The sequence below is a fragment of the Panthera uncia genome (assembly GCF_023721935.1).
Source record: "Panthera uncia isolate 11264 chromosome C1 unlocalized genomic scaffold, Puncia_PCG_1.0 HiC_scaffold_3, whole genome shotgun sequence".
Classification (NCBI taxonomy): domain Eukaryota; kingdom Metazoa; phylum Chordata; class Mammalia; order Carnivora; family Felidae; genus Panthera; species Panthera uncia.
Genome location: NW_026057584.1, coordinates 7,297,191 through 7,319,294, shown reverse-complemented (window position 1 = coordinate 7,319,294; position 22,104 = coordinate 7,297,191). Strand labels below are relative to the sequence as shown.

The window sequence follows — 22,104 nt, the reverse complement described above, 5'->3', positions numbered from 1 at the left end:
TAGTTGTTTCTGATTTGGGAGTGAGTTGTTCTGAAAAGTATGATTGATAAACTGTAGTTCTCTGAGTGGGCAGTACAGGACATTGGTTGAGTTGGAAAATGACCTGAGGCAGTGTTGACGGAGCGATGGGATATCATTTCCTATGCGCAAATAAGACTTAAAGAAAATGATAGGTATCTGCAGACATTTGTCTGTCATGTGAAGAAGACGGCTTTGTTCTCCATTAGTCCACAGAGCAGACCTGTGAGTCAGGAGCATAGAGTACAGTGAAGCGTATTTTGGCACAGCGGTGGGAAGGAGCTCGGAGGTGCCGGAAGGGGGAACAGGCCATCTTGTGGAGGGAGAGTGCATCTCTTCCTGTGCTGACTGAGGCTCTGAAGAGGGCTGGGGATTGGTTCCTAGGGTACGCTGGGGTGACACATCTGGGATTTGAGATAGCTTTGGGGGTTACTGGCTGAATGCATCAGAATTCAAAACATATAAATTCTCTGGCCTCACCTTTGGATCTTCTGATTCATCGAATGTGGGGCCAGGGCATCTGCATTTTCACAGGCCTTCCCGAATGCTGCTGTTGTGTTTGAGATCTGCTGCCTCATTTGATCTTGATAGTGCCTTCCAATATGTCATTTCCTGTGGGTAATACGAGTTCGTTTGTGCTTAATGTTGCCCACCTAGTCCCCAGTCTTTCTCTCTTAGCTTCCCTCCTCACTTCTCCCCCGTTACAGCAGGGGTGTATTTTGAGAGAAATGCCCCTGCTACCTCCTCTATCAGCCCCAGACGTAAACGTTCAGGACCGATGGTATTCTGTAGTGCTGAAGGTACTCCTTCCGAGAGCTGTTTGGCAATATCAGTGACAGCTTAAACTGCGTCCTTATTCCACCAGCTCCAGGTTACAGAGATTTCTGCTATAGAGCCATTCTTCTTTGGGCTTTTTGGGCATTTTGTTTGTATGATTTTTATTAAACATATTTCAAGTCTAGTTAGATTTGGTTTTTGTTATTTTTGTTTGTTTGTTAAGAGCCACAAGATGTCTCAAAATTAAAGTGTGTGTTTTTTTGGCCCAGACAACCAAGAGATTCCCTTAAAATAATCAAGCATTTGAGAACATTAAAGTCTTCTGGACCCAAAAAATATTTACACTCTATTTTAGTCAGTGATTTTAAAGGATAGGAAAAATAGAATTATTTATTAAAAACAGCCTAGGGCTCATGACTAGAAGCTACAGCCTGGTTAACAGTGATTCACTTTTATAAAATACTGATTAAGAACTGTGCCTGGCATCTTCTGTGAGCTCCCCACCTCAGCTTTTTCTTCAGAAATATTGTCTTTCAGCTTTTCACTAAAAGTAGCATATCATGTCCTTCATTGCCCCCTTGGATTAAAAATGTAGTGGTTGTTTTGTTTTACTCCTTACTCGTTATATCTGTATATTGTTGTATATATATGTTAGTGCCAGGTGTAACAAATTTGCAGTCCGAAATGGTAGATAAAAGTGTACCATGTATATTTTAAGTTCTAAAATAATCTGAGGTTTAGAGTAGTGACAAAAGGTTCAAAAGCAAACTGGGAGAATTCTAATATGCACAAGGATTGCAGGATGGAATTTTGAGTTAAATGTTTAAGTGGAGTTGAAGGAAACATGAATTCCCTGCCTGTATATAATGCAGTCTTGCCTCTTTGTTTCCTGTCCACATTTCCTCATGAACTCTTCTGCCTTCCTTTTTGTTAGCTTCCCTCTTCTTCCACGTGGGGCCAGCAGTCCAATACAACAGCATGTCAGTCCCAGGCAACGCTGTCATTGGCTGAAATCCAAAAACTAGAAGAGGAACGAGAACGGCAGCTTCGAGAAGAGGTACGTTTTGAAAGTAAAAGTGCTCTAGTCAGTGTTCCAGAATAGCTGGGGTGCATTATGGGTGAGTGGTTAGTAAAGATCATGATTATTGTCATAGTTGCCGTGTGTCTGAATTGGATGTTCATCATTAAGCTCTTTAGCTAGTCTAGAATTTGGTGACTCCGGCAACTGTGAGGTTGCTGATAGGAATAACATTAAGATTAGGTAACATGAGGGGCACCTGGGTGGCTCAGTTGGTTAAGCGTACAACTCTTGATTTTGGCTCAGATCGTGATCTCACAGTTCATGGGATCGAGCTCTGAGGCGGGCTCTGCTCTGACAGTGCGGAGCCTGCTTGGGATTCTCTCTCTACACCCCTCCCCTGCTCATGCTCACTTGCTCTCTTAAAATAAATAAGCATTTAAAAAAGATTAGGTAATGTGAATGTTCTTGAGGAAGTAGCTCATAAATAAAAGTACATGGAGTTTTCATAATTATGGGTGAGTTTTATATAGATATGTTTCTTACAAATTAGATTTTTAGAATGCAGAATACATCTCTTTAAGGATACTGGGTTTTCTGACTAGCCTAGAAAAATTTAAATATGACAGAAATAAAGTCTCTCTACTTGTGAGTCTATATCCTATAGTTCATCATTAGGATAAGACGGATACAAAAGAGTGAAGTAAAGGGAGGAAAGGGAAGAATACAGTTCTTGACAGAAGAGAAAATGAATAAGAAAATGGTTTGGTTCAGCATGCTATTAGGTACCGTATTAATTCATCTGTTCACCCATCCATTCGTCCGTTTATCCATCACATATTTGCTGACACCTACTCAGTTGTAGGTGAGTTTAGCTGATTCTAAAACAGACAAAATTCTCTGCTTTTATAAAGCTTGCCTTCGGGTTGAAGGGAGATGGAGAAAAATTGGTGGTGGTAGCAATTGAGTGCCTCGTTTTAGGTCATGTGATCTAGGGAGGCCTCTGAAAAGATGGCAGGAGTAGCAGAGTCTTGAAGAAAGTGCTTTTCGTGGATATGACTTGAGGCAGAGCAGTCATCATTTTTGGATCTGGGGGGTGTGGTTCACTGAAGGCCGTGGGTACACAGAGAAGGGGGAGTTGTCTATACATACTCACCATGTAGAGTGCTTGACCTTATCCAGTAGGTGAAACTTACTTCATCTTAAAAATTACCTTCTTTCCCACCCTCTAAAAAAAGAAGGACCACTTCCTGTAAAATAATTTATTTTCTAAAAAGTTACCAACAAGTAGATGCAGAGCAGAATAGATCTACTCTCTTTAAGACTAGAAACTGTTCCAGTATCTTTGGTCTCTGCTGAATGAAAAAATAATAGTGGTCATCAGAGTTGGAATCCTGGGACTCGTTCATCATTCAGTCAGTCAGAAGTTAATGGTTGCCTTATTTGTGTTTTCATTTGATTAATTCTCTTTGAACTGTTACTTTTTCACACTCTTCAAGAGGTATAAAATGCTACTCAGTAGATATTTCTCATGTAGGTAAACCTAGGATAATTGTATTTCATTCTTTCCTGGAGGTACCCTTTGCATGCCTCCCCCCCCACCCCCACCCCCACCCCCCCCATCCTGTTCAAATCTGGGTGCTCTTGGTTTGCTGCACAGCTTGTTCTATTTTCTTTCTCAAATTCTTACCATTTGTATGTTGCCCTCCTGGACTGGTTTTTTTTCTCTCATAATTTCTCTCTCATTTTTAACCTGTCTTTTTATCTTTTTTGATGGGAGCATTTCCTTTATCTTCCGTTTCAGTCCTTCTGTTGAGCTGTAATGTATGTGATCTTATTTCAAATTTCCCTGAGTATTTTGTTCTCAAAGTGTTTCTTTTTATAGCCTCTTTTTTTTTCATTGAATTTACTTCTTACCTTTCTAAAATTACTTACTGATACCTTTTAAAAAAGCTAGCTTGTGCCCATTTTCCCTTGTTTGTGTTTCCACTGAATTTCTTTTTTTTTTCTTTTCTTTTTTTTAATTTGATCTTTGGCTTTCATTTTAGAAGCTTATGTCAAATCGGTCCTGAGCTGTTTATTTATATTTAGGATTAGAGATTCTGGCATACACAAGACTTCGGTGGGCTTTGCCGCAGTGATCTCTCGCAGGGCTGTTCTGTTGGGGGAGTCCTCCCATCTATTTGTATTTTATAGGTGTATCCTTTTGTGCTAGGTCAGCTTCCCCACAGAATAACCTACCTATCTGGCTCAGCCTCTCGAAAGAGGAACTTTTCCGTTTTCTGAGAGCTGCCCGCTTACATCGCATTGCAGAGGCAGCTGGGATCTTAACTGCTACTTTTTACAGATTTTCAGGCAGGTTTTCCTCTGTTACCCACACTTTTAATTCCTGAGCTTTCTAGATGAATTAGCCTGTTTCTGAGCTTCATTTACTTAGGTTTCAGTTTACTGGGTCTGTTACATTGGGTGTCATTATTTGCTTTTCTTTTTTCTTTCTTTCTTTTTTTAAAGACCTGCGAGTTTTTTTCTTTCCTTTTTTTTTTTTTTTTTAAGTTTATTTATTTATTTTGAGAGAGAGAGTGCATGCGCACTCATGTCGGGGGTTGGGGAGCAGAGAGAGGGACGGGCACCCCTGCTTTTCAGCTTGTAAAATCTGTTTTGTTGTTTTTGTCCTTATGGGTTTATGCTTTTTGAAAGCATCTGTATACATATATGTATATGTGCATACATACATACATATATATACACACACATATACGTATGTATGTGTATGTATCTGTGTATTTTATTATTTCCTGTCATTTTGGTAGGGCTTTAGGAAGTTCATATGATTTTCATTTCTATACTTAACCAAAAGTCCTACTTAATTTTTAAGAAGGAATTCTGCATTTGATCTTTTTATTCTCCTTTCAGTACCTCTGGTAGCTTACATCTTTATTTGAAGCAAAGTAGTTAACCCTGTCAGGCGCTTAATTTTGTACAGCTGTTATGTATTTGCATTCCATTTACCACACTGGATATTTGTAACTAGTATTTTAAAATCCAGAGTCTTAAGCTAGCTCCTATCTTTGTGCAACAGCAAAGGCGGCAGCAGAGGGAATTGATGAAAGCTCTCCAGCAGCAGCAGCAGCAGCAAAAACTCTCAGGTTGGGGGAATGTCAGCAAACCTGCAGGTACTGCGAAGTCTCTTCTAGAGATACAGCAGGAAGAAGCCAGGCAGATGCAGAAGCAACAGCAGCAGCAGCAGCACCAGCAACCAAACAGAGCCCGGAACAATACGGTGGGTCCGGCTTCCTGAGCACGCGTGGTGTGGATTGGCGTTAGAAGTGACCTTTTCGAACTTTTGTGGACTCTCTTTTTATCTTTTTGGTATTGTTAACCACATCATTTGTCTCTTCTTCCTTAACAGCATTCCAACTTGCACACCAGCATTGGGAATTCTGTTTGGGGCTCTATAAATACTGGTCCCCCTAATCAGTGGGCGTCTGACCTAGTCAGTAGTATCTGGAGTAATGCAGACACTAAAAACTCCAACATGGGATTCTGGGATGATGCAGTGAAAGAGGTGGGACCTAGGAATTCTACAAATAAAAATAAAAACAACGCCAGTCTCAGGTAGGGCTCAAAATGATCACACCTATGCTCTTCGGAGGGTTGGGGGATGGGGAGGGGTGTGTGTGGAGTGGGGATATTGGGTGGGCGTGAAAAGGTAGCTCTTCAGTTTTTGCTTGTTTTCATCCATGTCCAAGCATGGAAGGCTGTAGTTTGGTGACTGCTTTCTTCCCCATGGAAACATATCTGTGTTATGTCTAGGGGCTCTTTGTATTGCTGGGCACTTAGTCCATTGCCTGTCACTTGGTAACCACTTAATAAATATTAGGAGTAGTATATATATAAAGTTTATTTGTTTTGAGAGAGAGAGAAAGTATTAGTCAGTGAGGGGCAAAGAGAGAGAAAGAATCCCAAGCAGGCTCCACACTGTCAGTGAAGAGCCCGATATGGGAATTGATCTCACAAACTGTGAGATCATGACCTGAGCCAAAGTCGGACACTCAACTGACTGAGCCACCCAGACATCCCGAGGAATAGAGTATTTTTTGTTGTCGTTGAACATTTCTCCAAGATATTCTCTAGATCTTAGCATTTTTTCCTAAATGTATATTTTTAAGTTAGTTAGACTGTAGGGAGTATTATAAACACCTCTCTAATGACCTTAAACCTATTTATTTTTATGGTAAATTAATGACATTTCACCTTTGTCTTTCTTTCCTCAGTATACGGTGTTCTTGGATGAGCATGGGTTTTAATGATAAATACATGAATCAAATCCCAGCACTACCACTTATTAGCTGTGTGACCTTGGGCAAGAGGGAACCTCTTTGAGCCTCAGTTCCCTCATCTGTAAAATGAAGATGATAATAACGATTTCATGGGCGTGGTTGTACAGATTAAATGAATGCACACAAAGTAGTTAGTGAAGTGCCTGGCACATAGTGACTACTTAATAAATGGTAGTGTTGTCAGATTGTCTCTTCTCGTTTGAGGGTCTCACATATTAAGACTAGGACTCTAAACAACTGTCAGTTTATTGAGCATCTTTGCCAGGCACTGTGCTCTAGGCCTTGACATACAATATCTTTTTTCCTTATAATCCAAAGAAGTATTAGTACCATTTTACAGATGAGTAAACTGAGGCTTAGCAAAATTTAAAAACTTACCAAAAGACACATAGGAATAATTTAACCATTTTTGTGGCAAGGCGCCCTATATTCACAAATCAGAATGTATTAGCTGAGGCTAGGTTGTAAGCAGGTATTGAGTCCCCCTGGCCCCCAATCCATTTGAAGTATGGGGTTTTTTTGTTTTATGTTTTTCTTCGTTTTTGGAGCCAAGCGTTGGATTACTGGACAGCCATCCAGTGTTGCCAAGACATTATTTATGGTGTTGTAGTATAATCATATAGTAACAGTTTCTGGGAATATAATATCGCCCTATTGTTTTGCTTTAGTAAATCTGTAGGTGTGTCTAACCGGCAGAATAAGAAAGTAGAAGAAGAAGAAAAGTTGCTGAAGCTCTTTCAGGGAGTAAATAAAGCCCAAGATGGATTTACCCAGTGGTGTGAACAGATGCTTCATGCCCTTAATACGGCAAATAACTTGGATGGTAAGAATTGGGGAGGGAAACCCAGCATGTGGAATGGCAGCGTAGGAGCCCCAAAAAGGTTTGCCAATTGGAATAATGGGCCAAAACTCAGGAGGTGAAAGGTAATGGAGGTCAGATCCTGTACCTACCGTAAGAACTTGACTCTTTCATAGTATTGTAAACACTGCTTGTGAGAAAAGTCCTGTAATACTGTGCTCAAATAGGTTATCAGTGGTTGCCAAAAAGTAAATACTATTGTCAGGCTGTCTTACGATGTACAGGACAGAGAAGGTCACGGTTCCATATGGGTCATTTTGTGGGGGACATGCCAGCCAGTCCACGTCCATAGGAAGGTAACTCATGGTGGAGACAAAGGTTATCCTGGGCGAGAAAAGCCTGAAGTGATGTGAGAACTTTCCCTTCCTGCCTTTGGCGGCAGGGGTGGGAATTGTGTGACAGAGCGAGTAGACTCATTTTGTGCTGGATGAAACTAGGACCAGTGAGTGGAAGTGAAAAGGTTTGAGGGCAATTTGAAGAAAACTTTCTAAGTGTTAGTTGATCACAGAAGAGAATCATCTGCCTTAGATGGAAATGAGTCCTTGCCCCTACCCTCAATTGTTTGAACCAGAGACCAGCTTGGTGTGGAAGGGATTCCTGTAACTGATAGGCTACGTTGAACTAGTCTATCTCCAGTATCTTAACTACTAAAACCAAGGATGTTTTAAAAACAGAACAGTAAAGGAACGGAAGCGTTCCTTTGCATCATCGTTAACAATATCTAATGGTCTGAAAGAACCAGGGAAAACAATAGTAAATAATAGTAATGGCTACCATTCATTAAGCACCTGTCATGTGCTAGGCACTTTCTAGCAGTTAACATATGTTATTCCATTTATTTAATTTTTGCAATAATTTCATAAGGTACCTTTACAATGTAGGTGATATTATCCCCATTTTATAAATTAGGAAACAGAGGCTCAGAATGGTTAAGTAATTCATCAAGGTCACACAGCGAGCAAATTTCAGAGTCAGGTTTTCAACCCATGTCTGTCTAATTCTGACACTTGTGCTTTTTCTCCTGCACCACACTGCTTGCAACGCTGCATTTGATTCCTTTCTAAACAAATGGTATCTCCGTGAAGTGAAAGTTCCCGGGGGGTGTGGTTGTATTTTTAGTTATCTGTCACGGTGCCCGACACACATCATAGCACTTAATAAATAATTGATTGGATTTAAGGAAAGAAAAAATGAATTTCCGGGTGACTTCTTAGGCAAGCAGTTTTTTCAATCAATATAACATTTAGTTTTTACTAAAGTAACATTTAGTGAAACTAAGCATGCATGATGTGTCTTTGTTGGACTTGATGCTATTTGAGATAATTTTGGTCATTGCAATGACAGTGGGGTTTTTTTTTTTTCCTCAGTAGATTAAAGAATATTTAACACAGTAGCTGCTTACCTTTCAAGTTTACATGATTGAGTTGGTCGTAGGTGTGACAGTATATTAAAAACAAACTGATTTCTTGCATGTGATATTTCATTGTTACTTTTTATGTCTTCTCCCCTCTCATGTTGCAGTTCCCACATTTGTTTCTTTCCTGAAAGAAGTAGAATCTCCTTATGAGGTCCATGATTATATTAGGGCCTATCTAGGAGATACATCTGAGGCCAAGGAGTTTGCCAAGCAGTTCCTCGAGCGCCGTGCCAAACAGAAAGCCAACCAACGGCAGCAGCAGCAGCAGCAGCAACAGCAGCAACAGCAGCAGCAGCAGCAGCAGCAGCAACAGCAGCAGCAGCAGCAGCAGCAGGTATGAATGAGGCAGTAGTTTGTATGGTGCTCCTGAGAGTGAGTTAAAAATTTTTTGTTTTAATGTTTATTTATTTTTGAGAGAGACAGAGGCAGAATGCGAGTGGGTGAGGGGCAGAGAGAGAGGGAGACACAGAATCCGAAACGGGCTCCAGGCTCCGAGCTGTCAGCACATGGCCCGACGCAGGGCTTGAACTCACGAGCTGTGAGATCACGACCTGAGCTGAAGTTGGACGCTTGACTGACTAAGCCACCCAGGTGCCCCAAAGCTACCATTTTTTAAAAATGTTTATTTTGAGAGAGAGAGCGAGCATGCATGCAAGCGGAGGAGGGGCAGAGAGAGAGGGGAGACAGAGGATCCAAAGCGGGCTCTGCACTGATAGCAGAGAGTCCGGTGTGGGCTCCAACTCACGAACTGTGACACCGTGACCTGAGCCGAAGTCAAACACTTAACTGACTGAGCTACCTAGGTGCCCCAAAAGATACCATTTTTATACCGTAGCTTTTTAAAATGTGGTAGATTTGGGGCGCCTGCGTCCATCGTCCGACTCTGGATTTCGGCTCAGGTCATGATCTTGTGCTTCATGGGATCGAGCCCCACGTTGGGCTCCTCCCTGGCAGCACAGAGCCTACTTGGGATTCTTTCTCTCTCTGCCCCACCCCTGTTCATTCCCTTTCTCTTTCTTTCTCTCTCTCTCTCTCTCTCTCTGTCTCTGTCTCTGTCTCTGTCTCTGTCTCTCGATTAAATAAATACACTTAAGAAGAAATGTGGTAGACTTGATAATTTCAAATTACATATCCAGAGACTTTTTGCAAATTTCCCAAATAGCACATATAATCGTTCTCGATTCCATTCTCCGTGGTGCGTACATCTTCCTCAAATTGCAGATTCCAATTTGTCATAGACCCATAAATTTTTTGAATAGTTAACACCTACAAATGTTAAATCTCCAGTGCGCAGGATCCACTGGACCCAATATTGACACTACTGTAGCATGTCAGGCGTTCGTGTGTTGTTGATGGGGATGTAAAAGTACAGTCAGTTCTCATTATTCGTGGTAGTTCTGTTTTGTAGATCGCCACTCACACTGAATTAGCGGAGAGTGAACCTGTTGCTCCAGGGGAAACACCCAGTTAGGTTTCTGTGAACCTCTGGTCACAACATTTTTGTCAGCCGATCAATATGTAACCTTGTTTTATGCGTGTTTCTGTTTAAAGATGCCTTATTTAATATATTGTTAATTCCTTAACATTGCACTCATGGCCAGCAGCATAAGAGCTCATGCCTGAATAACGCTTATCTAACAAGTGTATTTTCTCCATAAGGTGTGGCACAGCCTTCTTGCACTGAGGAACACCAGACAGCACCTTAAACGTGGGGTCATTGCAAACAGTGACAGCATAAAGCACCAACAAGCATAAAAATGTGAAAATCATGACACTAAATAGGCTGAAAAAGATACTTGTTCACAGTATGGGAGCTAAGACAAGAAGGCAGCTTACTGCCCTGTTCCACCTCAGCTGGAAATGTGTTCCTCAGGCAAGGCAGAGTTTTCACTGCTCTGTACATTTGCATATTCAGAATAACCATAAAAGCATTGCAAGTTTTGATTTTGGGGTTACAAATAAACTATAGCCAGTGAGTGAATTTGCAAATCTGGAATCTGTGAATAATGAGGATCAGTTATACAAGTTTTATGAAAGATGAGCTGGCAAGGCTCGTGGAGAGCTTAAGAATATTCGTGTTCTTTAGTCCTGTAATTGTGTTAGAGATTATGTTTGTTATCGGTCATTTCGTATCAGTCATTACATATATTCACTGTATAAAAGATAACAGTGAAGTACAAGGCGTTTACAATCCATTTGGGTAGATGGGCTAACGGGGATCAAGTGAAGGAAAGTGAGAGGTATAAACATGAACAGCACAAGGGAAAATGAGGAATCAGAAGGGACGATGTTGTGTAGCAATACAGACCGCTCTTTGCATTTGTGAGATGGCGTCGCCATGTGCCTAAATTGGAAGGTGGAGGCCCCTTGTGCGTGCACATGTGCACATAGCCGGGCTTGTCCTTTCACCGCACTCTCTCCACTCTTCCCCTGCCACTGCCACCACCTGTGCCTTCCACTAGCTCATTGAATCAGATCCCAGTTTAAAATGGAATTGCTCTAGTAAGAGCAACAGGGAAGTGTGAATGGCTTATAGACTGTTTCGCAGTTTAACTAGTTGGTAGAAAGTGTATGGATAACATTTGGGGACCAGATCTCTTCTAGGATTGCCAATGGGAATAAAATACATGATACTAATTTTGTTTGGTAACATGCTGCCAGCTAGCCTGCAGCCTGTCCTCGCTGTCCTGGGGCTCAGAGACAAAGGGACCTTATACTGTGCTGTAAATTGCTGGAGTACAGAAGTCTGTTTGATTATTTGCCGTGTATTTGGTTTCCTGGTGGATGGTACAGACTCCTCGTATACCAGAGACGTTTTGACGGACGTGTTGCCACGGTGGGGTGGATACCCGGAGTTACCAGGACAGGCCTTTTGGGATGTCTGAATCTAAGTGAAGGGAAAGAGTGGCCCAGTGAATTCCTCTTGGTTTCCCTATTACCAGAATCCATGATAGGCTTTCTGTTTTTAGTCTCGTACCTGATAAGGTAAGGGCAAATCAACCATTTTCTTAGAGGGGACCACACTTGTGTCCACTGTGTAACCTCAGTCGTGACATCTTGTTTCACAGGACTCTGTGTGGGGAATGAATCACAGTGCACTCCATTCAGTATTTCAGACCAATCAAAGCAACAACCAACAATCCAATTTTGAGGCCGTACAAAGTGGCAAGAAGAAGAAAAAGCAGAAGATGGTCCGAGCAGATCCCAGTTTATTAGGTGAGCAAAGGCCTAAAGTCTCAGCTGGGTGTTGGGGTGTGCAGGTTATAGCAGTATCATTGAGTCCCATGATGGAATGTTTTTCATAAAGGGAAATATTTCTTATATAAAATTAATTTTTTAAACCAGCTTAAATTAAGTAATATTTACTCGGCACATCAGTGTAAGAGCTACGCCTTGCGTGCTCTAGGGAATATGAAAAGTATTTACTTACATTGTCTGGTGCTGTAAACTTTGAAGCCTTAAATTTCATATTTAATATGAATTTTCCTAAAAGACCTTTTAATTTAGTTGGAAGATAATGCTAATGGAGAAAAGTAAAAGTTGTAAAAATTTAAATGCTGATTTGTAAGAAGCTGACCATAAATCCAATCAGGTATTCAAACAACTAGTATTTGTCAATATCCATTATGTATGTATGTATATCCAATTTTCAGAGTCATTCTGCCTTCCCAGGTCATGTTTCCAGTTTACCGGTGAGTAAATCAAGGCCCAGAGGATTTAGAACATTTTCTAAAGTCACATAGCTGTTCAGCAGTAGGGCTGGGATTTCACAGGAGGCCTGTTTCCTTCCCACTCTTCCGTTGGCCACAACTATTCTTGTCTAGCATTGAGAACCAGAATCTTCTTGCTAGGACAGCTTCATGGGAATGGTGACACCAGAACTGGGGCTTTGAAAGACTGGCAGGAAGGACAGGCATTAGTGTTTCTGGAATAATAAACCATCTAGACAAAGTTGATGCAGGCCCCTTGTGTTTCTTAAATAGGCCTAACACCCTCACAGGCTATGATGAAATTAAGATGATTCTCTCTCTCTTTTTTTTTTAATGAATGTAAAATAGGCTATTAAAAACCATGCTTTCTGGAATAGAATGATTATATTGGCAAAGATAGCAGGTTGGGATGTTGGCCCAGGCAGGAGACAGACTAATTAGGCTGCACTATAGACCAGGTGAAAGGTCCTGGTGGCCTGGAATAGGGTCTTGGCAGTAGATGGAGAGGAGTTCGATGGATTTCAGAAACTTAGGGGACAGAATTGGCTGGACAAGGGGAATGGAAGGGTTTGGGCAGCAGGATGGGTAGTGTTGCCATTTGCTGAAAGGATGAGCCCTGGAAAATGGAGCAGGCTTATGGAGTAAGGATGTGGTTGTTGAAGTGTGTTGGGCGGGTCCAGGGTGACATCAGGTGGTGATGCCCCTGTGAGCCGCAAACACAGTGAGCGGTGGATTGCCATCCTCCTCTGCCCTCAGGGTCCCTGCCTTCCCTGAGCAGTTTCCTGCCCTGGAGAAAAACAAAATGTCAGTAATAAAAACCTACCTTTGTGGATTGTCCTTTGGAACTGAGGCCTGAAAGCTGGCTTGGAAACAGAGAGGTCTGGTGAAACGCTGTTTTCTTCTGCCTGTCTCAGAAATTTATGTTAAGAATGGATGGAACAGGGGCGCCTGGGTGGCGCAGTCGGTTAAGCGTCCGACTTCAGCCAGGTCACGATCTCGCGGTCCGTGAGTTCGAGCCCCGCGTCAGGCTCTGGGCTGATGGCTCGGAGCCTGGAGCCTGTTTCCGATTCTGTGTCTCCCTCTCTCTCTGACCCTCCCCCGTTCATGCTCTGTCTCTCTCTGTCCCAAAAATAAAAAAAATTAAAAAAATAAAAAAAAAAAAAAGAATGGATGGAACAGTCTCACATCTCATCCAGTTTTGACAGAAGTGGGTGAATATAGATTTAAAAGTGTTCCTGAAATTCTGGATGTGGGCTCTACCTAAGGACACCTTATTTATTGCTCTTTAGCTGTGGCTCTCGAAGGGTAGGCTGTCAGAGAAAAGGTTCTTCTGAAAAGGAGGTAAAGCTCTTTGAATTAAATATTCAGTCTGACCCCATCCCTCTTACAGACCCCAGAAAAAAGGGACTTAAAACTCCCTTCAGGAGAATGAGAGATTATTTTAGGAATAGAGTTTAAGGAATCGATTTATCTTGAAGGGGAAGAAAAAATATATATAAAGGAAATAAAACGTTCAACAGAGTATTGAGAAGACTCATTTGTGTGGGCTTGTACCTTTTAATGAAAATTTCTGCTCATTTAAATTTCTCTCTGAAAATGCTTCTGATAATTACTAATTTCTGTCCCTTACCTTCTCATTTCTATTTATTACTATTTTAATTGATACATGTCTTAATTGGTTTACAGATTGAGAAAGATTAATAAATGTCCATCAGTCACAGTAACCCATGCACAGAATAGACAGGTTCTAATTTGGTCCAGAATTATCCATTGAGAAAGTAGTCACTGATCAAAAGAGAACTTTGCTTCTAAAATAGAAGGGTGCCCTTGTGAACCAGTATCCATTATTTGGATATGATAAGTTTCACACACAACGGCATTTCCCCCCAGTCATACTTCCCTTATAAGAACAGTCGCTCAGGGATGCCTGGGTGGCTCAGTAGGTTATGCATCCGACTTCTGCTCAGGTCATGATTTCAGCATTTGTGAGTTTGAGCCCCACATCGGGCTCTCTGCTGTCAGTATAGAGCCTGCTTCGGATCCTCTGTCTCCCTCCCTCTCTGTCCCTTTCCTGCTCTCACACACACTCTCTCTCTCAAAAATAAACATTAAAAAAAAAAAAAAAAAAAAAGATCTCTCAGACCTTAAAGAAGTCATGCGAGTGAGAGGTAGTCATTTGTTCTGATCCTAACAGAGTGTAGTCTTTAGAACTAGGCATAGTGGGCTTACATCCTCCTTTGTATTGCCCATTGTGCTGGGTTTTGTGACCAGTAAATGAAACCATGTCTGCTAAAAACTTAGCCCAGTAATTGACATATTGTCGATTAATAAGTAAGGAACTTTTTTTTGGCCCACTTTTTTTCCGTCTTCACATGATTAAAATTAATTTAGTTTGTGTTTTTATTACGTTTCCACTTTTATCGCATGTAGCTCATTGTTTTTATCACGGTTCATCTGTTCTTGAGATACATGTGAAGTCAAAAACCTGCTTCAGAATAGAGTCATAGCTCATTTCATAAGCTGTCTGGTCTTTAAGTTTTTATAGTTACCTAATTAAACTGTTACTTTCAAATAGGGACACTAAGCCTTTTGTTATTTTCAAGACAAAAGTCTTGTGGGCTGTGGGAACACAGTTGATGGGTAGAACTACGGTTGGGGTTTGGAGCCCTAACCCCTTGTAGTCTTAGGCCTTGTAAGCAGCTTGTACCACAGCTTCCTCGCTCACTCTCCCTCTTGCTCTCCCTCTCTGTCTCTTCCTCTTGAGGAATATCAAATCTTGATATTTTGAGTCAAGAATATAGTGTAATTAAGCTATTTTTATTATGTGAGCCTTTTTTATTATTTTTTTTAAAAGTTAATTTATTTTGAGAGAGAGAGAGAGTGTGAGTGGGGGAAGGGCAGAGAGAGACAGAGACAGAGACAGACAGAGACAGAGAATATCCCAAGCAGGCTCTACACTGTCAGCACAGAGCCTGATGTGGGGCTCAGACCTATGAACCGTGAGATCATGACCTGATCCAAAGTCGGACGCTTACGTGACAGTGCTACCCTGGTGCCCCTATTATCCATACATTTAAAATGTGTCTTTGTTTGGGGCACTGTTATGGTGCAGTTGGTTAAGCGTCGGACTTCAGCTCAGGTCGTGATCTTGCGGTTCGTGGGTCGGAGCCCCGCATCAGGCTCTGTGCTGACAGCTCAGAGGCTGGAGCCTGCTTCGGATCCTGTGTCTCCCGCTCTCTCTGTCTCCCGCTCCCTCCCCCACTCGGGTTCTGTCTCTCTCTGTCATAAACAAACAAACATTAAAAAAATAAATAAAATGTGTCTTTGTTTGAAAACTTGAACATTAAAGAAAAAAGGGGGCAGAACACTCAAGTAATGTTAACAACTAACTGCTTTCACATAGGAGAGTTTACTTTTTGATACTCAAATAAGAGCTGAAACAGATTGAACAGATTTCATTTAGGGTAGATGAACTGAAAGCTTTTTGGGAGTCCCTTGTTCCAAAGAAGCCCTGTTAATAATACTTTGTCTATCTCTGGTTATGAAGTTTATAGAAAAATTACATATGTGTGGCTGAAGGGATTAGGTTTTCAAACGTTGGTAGTGTTTGTGAGTACTGATCGTTGCCTTCGATGGTGGTACTAATATTACTTTCTCTAAACCAGATTGCATTTTGGTTAATCCATATGGCTAACTGAAATCCCTTCCTTTGCAAGCACTGTCATCTTTTTGTGCTCTCTACTCTCAGGGCTCACAGGATCATGTAGTGGATCTTGCCTGAAGCCTCCTATCCTCGAATGGCAAAAGCTCTTGGCCAAAACTTTGAAAAAGTTTTTGACCCATTGAGGGGGAAAAAGTATTCCCAATAGCCAGTGGGACTGAAGTAATATCTATCCCACTTAGAATTCACAGTCTTCTGGTCAGGTAGTTACAAAGTATTTGGCATATGTTATTCTCTCTCTCCCCTCTGCCCACATCTCTATTAAAGTGCCCATCCTGAATGAACTTTCCCCGCCAGCCCCCCTGACTTGGCCTTAACACATGCTTACAGCCAGATTGTTCTCAGGAATCGCTAAGGCACTAGTTCGTAATTCATTTTTTCCCTCCCTAATTAAATTATACCAGAACCCTGAGGAGTAAATAAAAATAAAGAATCTCTCACTGCAAGGGCAGAGTACCACTCTCCGACCTTCATTCTTCTTTCTCCTTCCTTTCTTTAGTATCCCTATGGCAAGCTAAAACACGAGAGACTTCTCTTCCAGCCCACTGATGGGAATTCAAGCCCCATGGTTGTTCGGGTGTGGTCACTCATTGCCAATTTTTTCCGGCAGGGTTTTCAGTCAATGCTTCATCAGAGCGACTCAATATGGGTGAAATCGAGACTTTGGATGACTACTGAGCACCTGCCAGTGGACTGGCCTTCCTTCTCCTCTCTGCTGACCATGGATTCTCCACCTTTGGACACAACAGTTACTCACCATTTACTCTTTATCACTCTGCAACAAGTCACAGAACCGATCATCTCAGGCTTTTTCTTCTAGCCCTTTGTGTCCAAGATTCTTTAAATTGTTTTTGTTGGTGAGCATCTCAGACTAGATAAGTGGACTGGACCCTGTGTCTTGGGGGTGGCAGTGGGGATTCCTCCCCAACAAGGCTGATTTTGGGCAGCACCTGTTTACTGTGCCGTGATTTCATCTACTGTGTCCCAGAAAGTGTGTTGGGATCTGCCAATAGCTATTTACTTTCTTATGTCACTTTTTTCCCTCCTATTTTCTTTTTCTTCTTTTTAACTCCCCGTAAGAGCAAGGGGTCTAACTGGTGCAATCGTGAAGAGAGTTAATGGTAACAGACATTGACCAGCCACACAATGCCATGAACTGTGACTTGAGTGTCCAACAAGACAGTCAGAGCACCCCCAGTCTGAAGGTTGCATTGCCACTGTTAACTCTGGGATTGCATCAAAGAGGCCCTGAGTGGGGTGGAGTTTAGATTGGATTGGTTTGATGTTGCACACCCCTCGCCTGTTCTTTCTGAGCATCCTTTCGGAGAAAGGATTCATGTTTTTCTTCATTAGGTAGTGACTTCCAAGCAAGCTGACTTCTCCCTTGGCATACTCCAACCTGATTGGACAAAGGAAACTCTATGGCCTGGGAGAAGAACTTATTCTTAATTTTTCCTTTCTTACAAAAACTGATTTTTTCCCATAAATATTTTTACTTCAGAGGACTAGGACCAGTTTGTTTTGGGCCTTTCTGCTGAAAATTTGTCTCGTTTAAGAGGCAGCTAGGATCTTTACCATATGTATGAATTTGTATAATTTCATTTTGGATAGGGATAAACTTTTGCTTCTGATAAAAGCCCGGAATTTCATCTGGTTCCTCAGAGCATTGCGTGTGTGTCTTGCTGTGGCCCCAAAAGGTTCTGTTTAAAGATTCTGGAATGGCACGTTGCTTGCCTTTTCCGAAAAGAAAACATACAAAACCTGACCATCTTTAAGACCTTCATCCATGGAAACCACTACACAGGAGAATGCAGTGGGGTGGAGGGGATGGGAGAGAATGGGGGAGAGAAGCCTGGCTTTGGCTTCTGATCATGGCCTCCTAATACCCCTTCACTTCAGTTACAGACGTATTCAAGCCCTATTTATAAACAAGTACTCTTCCTGCCTCCCTCAGCCCCCCACAGAACATCACCTGGAATTGCCAATCACACTTTGGTCTGGAGCCATTGGACCGTCCGTCCCTGTGTGAGAAGTGCTGTGGTTCGGTGGCTCCTAGTCGAGCACCTTTTCTTTCTGTCATCATTGCCTGAAGAAGGCTGGAGTTGCTCTGAGAGCAGTTTGGTTTTGGCTGATTATATTTGGTTTCTATTTTTATTCTTTTGGGTCACCATTCTCCCTATCCCTTCTTGCCTTCCTCCCTCCCTCCCAAACATGTACAATAACTATACAGAGACTGCTACAAACTTGTATATAGTTTTTGGATCAAATAGCATGAGGAGATGGGGAACCATTGAAACTTGGGACTCCTGCTCTCCTTTGCTTTGTAAATTCAAAAGTGGGGGGTGGGGAAGAGGGATAGTTAAAATGTTTACAAAACTTTAAGCTCCCTCGGAACTTTTGCCAGTGTGGAGGAAAATAAAAAAGAACTTAAATAAAACGTGGTGGTATTCTGTCTGAGCACACCTCGTGTACTCACCTTTGTCAAGGCTCAGTTTTGCGCTAAACTGTTTTCTTGGCACCGTGGAGAAGCTCCAGGCGCGTGAGCACCCGAGACACCGAAGCAGCCGTGACTTTTCCTGCCAGGTTATGGAACACTGGCTGGTTCTGTATTTGCGAACGTAGAGGTCACGATAAACACGGGTAAGTTTGACCAAATGTCTTTACTCCCTTTCACTGTCCCTTTCTGCTGACTTGTGGGTCGTCTCCTGCCCTCACACCACAGACACACACCCCTGAATGTGCCTTCCAGAGCCTGCCCACACCTTCCAAACTAGACTCCACCGTGTGCTTGTTCAGAGAAAATAAAAATAAATAGAACACAAACATTTGGGGTGGGGTAGGTACATTTGGGGGAGCAAAGTCATTTTCATCATGGAACATTCCATTTAACCAAGAACCTTGCTTCTACTTGAGGAATTTCCCACTTAGTGGAAACAAGCCACTCTTCCCCAGAAATGTTCTTCTGTTTCAGTCCTGCTCCTTTTCACATTCTCATCTGTTCACTCCCTTCCAACCACCACATTATATCCCTTCCTGTAAACTTATTTGCAAACTAACGTAACTCTTTCTGAGTTTTAAAGTATTTGTTTTGTGCGTGGTTTGCTTTTACTTATTTTAATTTGGATGTTTGAAAAACATACCCAGACAAGACAGTTTTATTATGGAGACTTTCCCCCCAGATAGTTGGTGTTCTCGTTACTGTTGCTGCATAACAACTTACCTCAGACTTATTTACAACAACCCCCTCATTTTGTTGGCAATTTTAAGAGTCACAATTTGGGGGAAGGGCTTAGCTGGGCAGTTCTCGCATGGGGTCTCCTCTGATCGCGGTAAGATGTCAGCCGGGACAATCTTCGGGAGCTTCGATTAGGTTGGCAGGCCAAGACGGATCACTCAGTGTGGCTGGCAGTTGCTTCTGGTTGTTGGCTGGGAGCTCAGCTGGGTTCATGGCTGGAGGAACCATGTATTCCTTGTCACGGTATCCTCAGGGTGGGTGGGCGGGCTTAGGTGGCACCTGGCTCCCACCCACCCCGAGGAGAACCAAGCAGGGGCTGCATCACCTTTTCTAACCTAAACTCAGAAGTTCCGTAATGTCGCTCCTGTGGTGCTTTTATTCTGGCAAAGCCCGTGCACACCCATCCAGATTCAGCGGGCTGGGAACACGGGACTCTCCCCATCCTTGTTGGGCGATGTGGTAAGGTCACATCGTAGGAGAGCACGTGGGGTGGGAGACGTTGCCATTTGGGAGAGTTTTCGGCATAAGATGAGTTCTGCTTCTACATCAAGGAATTTGAACTCTTCATTAGCTCTAAGTTGGGGGATTACTTTTTAATTTTAGGATAGGTAATAGCAGTACTGGCTTTATCTCCGTTACCTTTCTTTTAGGCAAATTGTATAAATATGTAACATAGTGGTGTGTGTGTCCTTTTATACACTTTCTTTAAACTGATCAGATTAAGAAATTGAAGTTTATACAAAATGCCCTCTCTGTGTTACTAATAAAAATAAAAAAGTCTGTATGACAGAAATGCTGCTGTGGAATGAACCCATTTCTCTCTTGTGCTTCCAGTGTGGAAAGTAGAATTCCCTCACAAGAGCCTCAGGCGTGCACATTCCAAATAGGCTGTAACTTTCGACCAAGAGCACATTCCAGATGGAAGTTGGCCTCCCAGTTGATGGGTTTCTTGGAGCGAAAAGAAATAGCCCAGCTCTGGAGATGGATTTGGCCCTGCTTGAGTGCAGGCAGTTCCTGGTGAGGAAACTGCAGTGCCTGCTGAGATCGTAGGGAGACTGGGACCTTGAAGCAGCCACATGTGTGGGGTTTATTTGAAGGGTGTCACCGGATGTCCTGGGAATGATGAACTCTCCTGGAGGAGAGTTTCCCTCCAGGGATTCATCAGTGGGAATGTTTTGCAACTAAAACAGCATAGCTATGGTTCACTGTATGGGAGGAACAGCACATAGCTGCTGGAAGCAAGGGAAGAGAAGTGGGCTCTTTCCTTCATTACTCCTCTGCGGCCTAAAATCTATCACTGCCCCCCTGTCATTGCTGGCAAAGTGATGACCTCGTGAGGACAAGACTCAAAATAGCACCAACACTGAGTTCAGTTCAGGGGGTATTAAGCAGAGCCATCATTTCTCAAAGATTGTTCACTTGAGTACGGTGGTAGAATAGCATTCCTTGACCGAAAGTTACTTTTTCTTTTGAGTTTCTCGGAGAAGCAGTCCTGAAAATTGTCAGTGGGTGAGTATGAAGTTTGGTTGCATATAAGAGGAGAGAAAAAGCAAAGTGAAACAAGATGGTTTCTCAAGTGAAATCTGGAGGTCATCAATCCAAGGCTGGCATGTTGCTCAGGGACCTGGGTTCTTTTGTTTCACCATCCTGATTGTGGCTTACATACTCAACAGTCACTCGTGGTCCAAGGTGACTGCTAGAGCACCAGTCATCAAGCCCATATTCCAGGCAGGAGGAAAGGAGTGAGTTGAAGCAAAAGAAGCACACCTCCCTGCTTCTAGCCCCCAATAAGGAGCTTTTTTAAAATCTTAACCTGTCAGGAATGTAAACACATGACTAAAGTTAGTTGCAAGAAAGGCTGGAAATTTGGGGCTTTTAGTTGAGTGTGCTGCCGCCCGAAGTGGCACTGGAGTTCCGTTTCTAAGCCCTGGGGAGACTGGATATTGCATTGGCGGTTAGCAGTCTCTGACAGTAATATTCTCTAGTGTTCTCTTTTGAAGTTGCACAAGTTTGGGGTAGTTGGTGCACATAGACCATGGGAAAGGAATCTTAGTAACTGAGATGGCTCAGTTCTGAGCGGGCTCAGAACAGGCTCTGGTTTCCATTCTTGTGCAGAGCTGGGAACCCAGAGCAGTTTCCAAAGGCCCAGCCTTGTTGTGTCCAGAATCTCCCAGTCCTACCCAGAGTCTGCGTTTTGGGTGGGTTTTTTTAAAGGTACTCTGTGGAATGAACCTGCAAGTAGTTTCAAGAATGGAGGTCCTAGAGTCGAGCTGTCAGATTTGAATGTTGGTCCTACCACCACCTACTTTGGGCAAGGTTTTTTCCCCCCCACTATCCGTGAAATGGGAACTATCAAGTAGTTGGGACTAATAAGTTACAACGCAAGAGCGTATTACGGTGCCCAGTGCATAAATGCTGGATGACTACCATTTGTGGGCCATTTTGCAAGGGAGAAGGGAGTTTGTGGGCTCATGTAGGTTCAGTAAAGCATATCAAGTAGGGGGCATGGGATATCCACTTTTTTTGGATATCGTAAAATTAGTGCAAAGAAGCCTTCAAGGAGGCAATGTGTCATGGATTCTAGGGGGCTGTATATTAGCTGGCACCAGGTTATCTGTGGAACTTGGAAGCAAAAATCGGTCCTTGAGTTCCATGAACCCAGAGTTTCTAGTTTGGAGTGGGACCCAGCATTGGAAATTATTTTTTTAAGTTCTTCTTCCTTCCTTTTTTTTTTTTTTTTTTTTTTTGAGTATTTATTTATTTTTAAGAGAGAGACAGAGTGTGAGCAGAGGAGGGGAAGAGAGAGAGGGAGACACAGAACTTGAAGCACGATCCATGCTCTGGGCTGTCAACACAGAGCCCGACGCGGGGCTCGAAATCATGAACTGCGAGATTATGACCTGAGCCGAAATTGGATGCTTAACTGACTGAGCCACACAGGCACCCCTGTTTTTAAGTTCTGAATGGGAAGTTTGGAGACCATTGCTTAGCTGAGGTTTCACTCATCTC

At 42.6% G+C, this 22,104-nt stretch overlaps 1 protein-coding gene across 9 annotated transcripts in view; it reads left to right on the top strand.

Annotated features, from left to right (window-relative positions):
- Positions 1–21,381, top strand: part of GIGYF2 (GRB10 interacting GYF protein 2) — a 150,000-nt gene extending 128,619 nt beyond the window's left edge. For 6 of the 9 annotated variants that reach the window (XM_049614665.1, XM_049614666.1, XM_049614664.1 and 3 more), the window contains 7 exons: positions 1,730–1,852; positions 4,893–5,093; positions 5,223–5,428; positions 6,822–6,976; positions 8,534–8,763; positions 11,498–11,645; positions 16,471–17,514. In XM_049614665.1, the coding sequence (XP_049470622.1) occupies positions 1,730–1,852; positions 4,893–5,093; positions 5,223–5,428; positions 6,822–6,976; positions 8,534–8,763; positions 11,498–11,645; positions 16,471–16,538 (1,131 nt within the window). In that variant the 3' untranslated portion in view covers positions 16,539–17,514. The other 3 variants (XR_007454242.1, XM_049614667.1, XM_049614668.1) reach the window with 3 other exon arrangements.
- The last annotated feature ends 723 nt before the right edge of the window (positions 21,382–22,104 follow it).